General features: G+C 35.9%; 1 protein-coding gene across 1 annotated transcript in view; it reads left to right on the top strand.

Annotated features, from left to right (window-relative positions):
* Nucleotides 1-9,141, top strand: part of LOC106878847 (laminin subunit alpha) — a 249,900-nt gene that overhangs the window by 212,664 nt on the left and 28,095 nt on the right. The window contains exon 65 of the mRNA XM_052970907.1: nucleotides 5,979-6,096. Coding sequence (XP_052826867.1) covers nucleotides 5,979-6,096 — 118 coding nt within the window. The remainder of the gene's footprint in view (nucleotides 1-5,978; nucleotides 6,097-9,141) is intronic.

The following is a 9,141-nucleotide window of genomic DNA, read 5'->3' as shown; positions in this document are numbered from 1 at the left end:
ATATATATATATATATATATATATATATATATATATATATTTATATCATCATCAACAACAACATTTAACATCCTCATGAGTTGGATGGCTTGACAGGAACTGACAAGGTCAGGGGTTACACCAGGTTCCATAGTCTGTTTTGACTTGGTTTCAAAGGCTGGATGCCCTTCCTAATGCCAACCACTCCACAAAGTGTATTGGGTGCTTTGTACATGACACCATCACCAATGTTTTTTATGTGATCATCATCATCATATAACGTCCACTTTTCCATGCTTGCATGCGTTAGATGGAATTTGTTGAGGCAGGTTTTCTATGCCTGGGTACCTTTCCTGTTGCCATCCTTCACCAGTTTCCAAGCAAGGTAACATACTCTAAAGGCCAGATATATGGAAATGAACAACATTGCTTGTATAGCAGTGATACTCATTTGCAACCATTACATGATGTCAAGACAAAGATATATACACACATACACATGGTAAAATGAAGGCACACAGCTTAGTGGCTAGGATATTCATCTCACGGTCATAAGGTTGTAAATTCCATTTCCGACAGTGCTTTGTATCCTTCAGCAAGACACTTTATTTCACATTGCTCCAGTTCACTTAGCGAGCAAAAATGAGTAGTACCTATAATTCAAATGGGCCAGCCTTGTCACATTCTGTGTCATGCTGAATCCCCCAGAAAGTCATGTTAAGTGTACTCATCTGTAGAGTGCTCAGACATTTGCATGGTAATTTCATGAGCAGGGTGGTCTGTTGATTGAACCAACTGAAACACTTATTGTCGTAACCTACAGAGAGCCAAATCTCTCTCTCTCTCTCTCACACACACACACACATGTATGAATGTATATACGATGAGCCTCTTTCAGTTTCCATCTACCAAATTCTCTCACAAGACTTTCATCAACCTGAAGCCACAATAGAAAACACTTGCCCAAGATGATGAACCTGAGACTTTACGAGATATATTAGAATAAATCTTGATACCTAATTAATTGAATAAAACAATGAAGACAGTGTCACCACAAATTAATAACAGAAATCATAAAAAATATAACACTGAATTAAGTTTAGTTACATGCTTCATACTGTAAGCCAAACCCCTTTCTTTTATGAAATTTAAAACAAAAAGAAAACTTTCTTTTCTAATTTCCATGTTATTCTGCTAAATTCTTTCTCAGGTAATTATTTCTTCCTTTTTTGTGTAATCCAACTTTGGTTCATTCACCTCTTAAGCAACAATTCTTTTTCTTTTACCTTGCCTCACTTTTCCATTTGGTTTTCATAGACTACTTTTCAGTGTGTTGCTCTCAAATCTTTGCTTTTCATTCAGTTGCTGATTTTTCTCTTGTTATTTATCTACTTATATATATATATATATATATACATATATATATTGCTTCAGACACCCATTCACTACCCTCTTTTTTACCTTTCCTATCTATCTATCTATCTATCTATCTATATATATATATATATATATATATATATATATACAAACACACACACACATATCTGTATATATTGTTGAAACCACAAGAACTCTATAATCTTTCAAGAGAAAATGGAATAATTCCTGTTTGGAATAGTATCTCTCAAAGCACGCACACAAAGCCGCAACCAATAGCATGCATACACTAAACTAAAAAATCCATCATTGATGGGAAACATCAAAGACCTTTGACTTTTTCCATCAAAGTTGTTGAGGGGCAGGTTCGGGCCCATTATTTGGATACTGTTATTTGTGACTTTGTGTGTGTGCTTCATGATATACTATTCCAAAAGGGAGATACATACCTACAAACATTCATATATATATGTATATATAGATATATATTGATATTGTTGCACAGTATATTGCTACTTATGTCTAACAACGAGTTGTCAACATATTGTCATTCGTGTCATGCTGACTTTGCACTTGACAATATTCACAACTTTTCAGACATGGTCTGTTATATGCCATGACCAGTAATATACTACTCGACAGATTAAAAATTTAACTGAAATATTTCTCAAATTGAGTGTGTCTTTCTTTCCGGCTTATGACCAAGTAATTAATTTAATGCATAGATGCACATATATATATATATATATATATATGAGCAAGTAATTAATACATATATATGAGGGCTGATCAATGTGGAGTAGTCGAACCCAGAAGGCGCTGCTGTTGACTGTCTTTTTGAAGGTTTATATATATTCAGTGGAATGCATCCACTGGTTTTCAAAAATATAAATATGATTGTTTCTTAATCTCTCTAAGGGAGACTACAGCAGCAGTACTAGGTATTAATAGTTATCGCTGAGCTAATGGGACAAATACTGCCATTGATTAGCTCCAAGAGGCCATTACACCCTTCAAACAGGGGAGTTCATCTGCTGGGTTCGACTACTCCACATTGATAAAGGGCAAATACCCTGAAACTAGTCTGTGGATGTCTGAACCAGCAAGAGGAAACTGATGACCCTGTTCTGAGAAATACACCACCATAGACAGCTCGGAATATTAATGGAGTAGTTCATTCTAATAGCAGACAGTATCAAATTGTTTTGCAGCATTTCATTCTCGTAACTTTGGTCTCACAAACAAGCAACGCAGTCGACCAGAAACAAAGGTGGATAATGATGAACTGATAGCCACTGTTGAGTCATATCCATCTCAAAGTGCCTGTGAATTATCGTTGTTGGTTGGGGTTAGCAAACAAACTTGACTCACCTAGTTCAAATCGGTTAAGTGAAAGATTTGTATAAGTGTTTTCCACATGAACTCACTGAAAATCAGAAACAGCAACGTTTGGAAGCCTATATTATGCTACTTTCTCTCCACAAAAATGTATAATTCTTGAATCAAATTGTAATGTGATGAGAAATGGATCCAATACAACAACTATAAATGCTTAGCACAATGGCTGGACAAAGACGAGCCACCAAAATACAATCCAAAAAGCAAAATTCATCAAAAGAAGCTGATGGTGTGTGTGTGGTGGTCTGACACAGGTGTGATTCATTATGATTTCATTAAACCTGGCTCATCAATCATGGCTGAAGTATACTGCAGCCAACTGGACCAAATGATGCAGAAACTTACAAAACAACAGCCTAGATTAGTCAACAGATCTACTCCTATTTTATGGCAAGACAACACCAGACCACACATCACAAAAATGACAGTGGCAACACTACAGTAGTTGGAGTTGGAAGTTCTCCATCATCCATCCACCATACTCACCTGATCTTGCCCCTACTGACTACCACTTCTTCCAGAATTTGGATAACTTTTTCATAGGAAAAACATTTAATCCCGACGATGCTGTAAAACAAGCCTTCCAAGATTTTATTGACTCTAGGTTGCCGAGCTTTTACAGTTCCAGGCTGGACAAGCTACCACTGAAATGGCAAGAGTGTATTGACAATATGAGTGCATACTTTGATGAATAAAACTTCTTTGTATTACATTATTTACATTTGACAGATATTAGAACTGTATTCCTAATATTTATAAAACATTAGCAGACTTTTTTCTTTTCTACAAATTTCATACTTGACGACCTAATTATATATATATATATATATATATATATATATATATACTTGTGTGTGTGTTTGCATTTGTCCTGTCCCCACCATTTGACTACTGGTGTTATTTTGTTTATGTTCCCATGACTTAACAATTTGGCAAAAAAGATTTCGATTGAGTAAGTATAACATTTATAGAAAAAGGTACAGGGGTCAGTTTGTTCAACTAAACCTTTCAGGCAATACCAAAGCATGGCCTCACTCTAATGACTGAAACAAGTAAAAAATAGCAGTAAAAGATATACATGCATACATATGTATACATACATATGCACATACACCCATAAGTACACACAAGAGGGTCAGCTGAAAAGTTTATTGGCTGACCAAGATAGAATGTAATCAAATGAAGTTTATTTCTTCAACATAGTTCCCTTTTCAGTCCACATACTTCTTTCTATAGGTGTAGCCATGCTTGGATCCCACTGGCGAAGACACTTTCATCCTGTTGATAAAAAATGTCATCAACAGCAAATGACATCATCATCACTGCGATACTGGTTTTCAGCCAAGTACATTTTTGTGTTGGGGAACAGATGATAGTTATATAAGGCCAAATCAGAATAGGGAAGGTGATCAGCCAGTTCAAAGCCAGTCATGCACAGTAGCCATTGAAACCAAGGGTATTCACCTTATGAAACAATACCTTCTTTCATTGGTTTTCTTGGGTGTTTGGTCTTGATAGCCTTTCATAACGGCCTCAGTAAGTTGGCATAGTGCTCTCCATTGAAGGTGTATCCCTTTTGAAGATGAACAATGAACACAATCTTCCCTGTAGATGAAATGACCTTGACCTTCATTAGAGCAAGTCAAGTTAATTGCACAGAATATTCTCAACTCTCATTAGATATGCTAATAGTTTTGGTTATTTCATTTATAGTTAATTGCCTGTCATCCATCACCGTGTGCTGAACATGATCAATGTTTTCCTTAGTGGTAGCAGTTGCAGGACGTCCAGACCTTTGGTGATCTTCAGGACTCTCTCTTCCCCTCCTAAATTCAGTTGCCCACTTTTGCACCTTTGCTAAATTTGGAGCATCATCCTCTAATGTAGCTACCATGTTAGCATGACTGTTCTTGGGAGCTAAACCGTTTTTCTGCAGGTACTTGATAACACCATGATGCCAAATTTTGTCAATTTTCAAAAGAGAAGTCACTACTAGTTACTTCTGAAGTCATCTTTGACCAGTGACATGTCAGTTTACCTGAAAAGAAACAATGCAGTTAAAGTTGAAATTAATGCATGCATGATTTCGCAGCTCTAGCATCACTCCTCCATAGTCAGCATATGAACTTTTCAGCCCACTCTCATGTATATATATATCATTATTTTATTATATTATTTTGTAGGCTTCTTACAGAAACCTATGAAACTTTAAGTTTTATGGGTCCAAATTTAACTGTTTAAATAATAATATATGTATCTCCTACTAAATGTGTTGAGTGCTTCTTTCTTTCATTTGTCCACTCACTCAGAAATGTGTGTGTGTGTGTGTGTATATATATATATATAGATAGATAGATAGATAGATAGACAGACACACACACAGACATGTACAGATACGACTGCGATGGTATGATCATGTGATGCATATGGACAAGGACTGCTGTATAAAGAAGCACTGATCTCTAACTGTGGAGGGGAACATGTGGTAGAGGTAGATCCAGGAAAACATAGGATAAGGTGGTGAAGCATGGTTTTTGAATGTTGAGCCTCAGAAGCAATGACTAGGTGACCGAGACCTTTGGTGATATGCTGTGCTTGAGAAGATGTATCAAGTGAAATTGTAGTCATGGCTGATGCTGGTGTTACATAGGTGGCATATAAAATGCAGCATTCAAGTGCTAGGCCTCACAGAGGTAATGTGACCGATGTGATGTCACATAACTGGCACGTAAAAGCACCCATTACATTCTTGGAGTGGTTGACATTAGGAAGGGCATACAGCTGTAGAAACTCTCAGCTTACCAGCCCTGGTCAAACCGTCCAGCCCATGCCAGCATGGACAATGAACATTAAATGTTGATAAAAGGAAAGTAAATAAGAATTAAATAAATCCTGGTGATCCCTCCTGAAAGCCCTCTGTAGAAATAGAACTTGGCTACAAAAACTGACCAGTTGATATTATGATAAACCATATTGGCTGTTATTCTCTTGTGAAAGGTATGATTTGTAAATCTGAAGTAGAACAATTAGTTTTGGTGCATTAATTGCAGAGTATATTAGAAAAACTATGAATAATGAAGATGTATTATCAATGATTTCTTTAGCTTACATATGTTTCAGATAGTTTAGCACAATGCAACTGTTGCATATTGTGATGTGCATATTTAATCAATCCTTCATATACACATATCTACTATATATTTGTATTTTTTCTCCCTTTACAGAAATGTCTCTGATTACGGTTTTGTTGGTTGCATCAGAAATCTACAAATAGATTTGATATCTGAAGGATTCAAAGAAAACGAAGAATTATACCAGATGAGTGCTGGCTGCCCATCTTTAGTAAGTGTTTTTATAATAACAATATAAATAACAAGCAAAGCAACATATTTTTCATTATTCCCCACTTGCCTGTTGTTTATTCTATACTCTCACATCTCATCATGTCTTTTCCTCTCCACTTGCACCTATTTTATTTCCTCTTATCTCCCTATTATCTCTTCTAGTCATCACACCAAGCCACATAGTTGGGGAAAAAATCATTCAACATTTGTACTTATTTCATCATTTCCCATCTCTCCAAAGTCTCTTTCCTACTTACCATGCCATACCACAGTGCATTCTGAATCCCCTTATCTTCATTATATATATCCTGCTACTCCTCTTCCTTCTAACCTTCTGAATCATGATGTTTGAGTAGAGAAGGGAGTGTTTGCATTCTTTCAACTTTCACTTCTCTTGGCCTTTCTGTCATTATGCTTTTTCTGTTTACTTTCCTGGACATGATGCTTTGAGAATGTGCTCTGGCACACCTCCTCTGTAATTTCTGTTGATCTTTCCTCTACTACCCTCTCACAACAACAAATCTATTCCTCCCATCATACTGCAACTTCCCCCCAACACCTCTCTCTCTCACACACACATTCTTTGCATCAATAGTGGAAGCTCTTTCATTTTGTGAGTTACAAGATGATCTCACTTTTGCTGTTGGCATGGAAAAAGCACTCAGTACATTCTGTAAAGTGGTCAGTGGATCCAGCAGCACCAGTGCACAGTTTGAGAGGACATTTTAGTCTTTCTAATGGCAAGGCAACCTGTATAGTGCTGGTGCCACAATAAAAGCAGTTAGTACACTCAGTAAAGTTAAGAACAACATCAAGTTATAGAACACACACAGTAACTAAAACACTGGAGCAAGGCGTGATCCTTTAACCCTTCAGATCTTATCAAACTGTCCAATGCAGGCTAGCTTGTAAAAGGAATATAAAATAATGAAAATGTGAATTCATAAGTTCCATGCTCAGTTTCACTTTGTGTAAAGTAGAGAGAGTTAAATTGATCTCTTGCTGATCAATTGAAGAATTCATCTCTAGCTTGTAGCAACTATTTCCAGTTACTGAGAAAGATTTTTCTTTGTTCATGGGTTTGGTCTTTTTCTCTCATGCCTTCTTCAGTTTGATTGCTGTTCTGTCCTAAATACAATATCTGCAAGGTAGGACATCATAGATCTTGCTACAACCACACACACACACACGCACGCACGCACACACACACACACACACGCACGCACACACACACACACACACACACTCTCTCTCTCTCTCTCTCTCTCATATTAACAATACTTTGAGTTTCACCTCATTGAAATGCACATTATATTAATTATAATAATATTTCAAAATTTGTGGCTATTCTGGCAAAGTGGTGAAGGTGGGGATATGTGGCACTATCTATAAGATACCATTGTTCTTTGTGTGGGTAAGTGTGTGTGTATGTGTATACATATTTGTATACATGTATGTAAAAAGTACTTATATATTTGTAAATATATAGGTGTCTGTAATTTATACATCTATATATGTAATTTTTAAATATGTATATAAAATAGCACTCTTTTGGTTATGACAGAGAGTGTTCCAGTTGATCTGATCAATGGAACACTCGTGAAAATTAACATGCAAGTGGCTGATCACTCATCAAACATGCTTTACCTCAATGTAGTTCTCAGGGAAATTCAGTGTGACACAGAATGTGACAAAGTCAGTTCTTTGAAATACAGGTACTAGTCATTTTTTGCTACCTGAGTAGACTGGTACAATGTAAAATAAAGTGTCTTGCTCAAAGGCACAGTGCACCATCAGATATTGATCTCACGACCTTACAATCCTGAGCCAAATACCCTAACTACTAAGCCATGTACCTTCACAGTTATCTATATATATTTACATGTAAAAATGTTTATATAGGCGCGGCTGTGTGGTAAGAAGCTTGCTTCCCAACTACATGGTTCTGGGTTCAGTCTCACTGCATGGTACCTTGGGTAAGTGTCTTCTACTATAGCCTCAGGCTGAACAAAGTTTTGTGAGTGGATTTGATAGGCAGAAACTGAAAGAAGCCCATCATATATAACTCTTTAACTTGTTTCAACTTTAAAGCTGCAGTCATGCTGGGGTATCACCGTTGTGTGTGTATGTGTGTGTGTGTTTGAGTCTGTGTTTGTCCCTCACTACTACTTGACAACTGGTGTTGGTGTGTTTATATCCCTGTAACTTAGTGGTTCAACAAAAGAGACCAATAGAATATGTACAAGGCTGGGGGGTCAGTTCATTTGACTAAAAATTCTTCAAGGCGGTGCCCCAGCATAGCTGCAGTCTAACAACTGAAACTGGTAAAAGGAAGTAAAAAAACAGAATGTATATATTTATATTTGTATACATTGGTGTCTATGTTTATATATGTAAAACTGTACATATATATATACACACACACACACACACATATATATATATATATATATATATATATATATATATATATATACACACATATATAATAGAAATATATTACAAAAACAAAATAGAAACTACACATGGAAATGTAAGGGGAAAGTAAGAAGAAAAATAAGCGAAAATGCACATTGGAAATCCCCAAAAGTAAAGGCTTTTTATGAAAAGTAAGGATAGATATATACGATTAGATGAACTGAGGTAGGAATAAAAGTGATAAAAGTCATTGTTGTGAGTTGTTAAAGAGATTCAAAAGCATATCGGTTTCGTAATGTTACTAATCATTAAGATACAGAAATAAATTTATTTCTCAAACGCGTGATAATGCTATAAATAGTGTGATCAGGATAAATTATCCGTATAATGCAGAAAAATACGTTACCGGTCAGCCATGAGATGTGAGTTCGTGTCTCATGGCTGGCCGGTAACGTATTTTTCTGCATTATATGGATAATTTATCCTGATCACACTATTTATAGCATTATCACGCGTTTGAGAAATAAATTTATTTCTGATTCTTACAATACATCTCACACACATATATATACATACATATATATACATATATATATATGCATATATATATATATATATATATATA

Source organism: Octopus bimaculoides, chromosome 9, assembly GCF_001194135.2.
Source record: "Octopus bimaculoides isolate UCB-OBI-ISO-001 chromosome 9, ASM119413v2, whole genome shotgun sequence".
Taxonomy (NCBI): Eukaryota; Metazoa; Mollusca; class Cephalopoda; order Octopoda; family Octopodidae; genus Octopus; species Octopus bimaculoides.
Note: the sequence above shows the minus strand (reverse complement) of the source record. Positions and strands in the feature narration are given on the sequence as shown.